The 453-nt window shown below is 73.7% G+C and overlaps 1 protein-coding gene across 1 annotated transcript in view; it reads right to left on the bottom strand.

Annotated features, from left to right (window-relative positions):
- Positions 1-453, bottom strand: part of LOC102372256 (rac GTPase-activating protein 1-like) — a 4,674-nt gene that overhangs the window by 833 nt on the left and 3,388 nt on the right. Inside the window, 2 exon segments of the mRNA XM_025191525.1 lie at positions 149-243; positions 246-277. Of these exon segments, the coding sequence (XP_025047310.1) occupies positions 149-243; positions 246-277 (127 nt within the window).

The raw sequence follows: 453 nt of genomic DNA on the forward strand, positions 1-453 counted from the left end.
TGGGGAGCGGCTCAGCCCCCCAGCCAGCTCCCACCCCCCCAGCGCAGCAGGGTCGGGGCATGCAACCATGAGCCAGGACGCCTGGGTTCCCACTCCCAGTTGGGGGCAGCCCAGGCAGGGGCAGGGGCACCCCTTCCCCCCGGCCCACCTTGCACTGGCGTGGGGTGTCCTCCAGGATGGTGAGGGGCGGGGGGGGGGCCGAGCCCGACCCCACCCGCGCGGGCCCCAACACACGTGCCAGGCCCGGTCCATCTTGCAGGCAGGGCTGCGGGCGACTCTGGGGGAAGCCAGGCTCAGTGAGTGGGGGGAGCGGCAGCCCCCAGCCCACGCATGCTCTAGGGCTTGGCCCCGAGGCAGACTCCAGCTTGCACCCAAGGCTGTGCTGGGCCGAGCCTGGGGTGGGGTGGGGTGGGGTGGGGTGGGGGGGTTAAGGGGCTAGAGACGCCCTCACGG

Source organism: Alligator sinensis, unplaced genomic scaffold (genome assembly GCF_000455745.1).
Source record: "Alligator sinensis unplaced genomic scaffold, ASM45574v1 scaffold673_1, whole genome shotgun sequence".
Classification (NCBI taxonomy): Eukaryota; Metazoa; Chordata; order Crocodylia; family Alligatoridae; genus Alligator; species Alligator sinensis.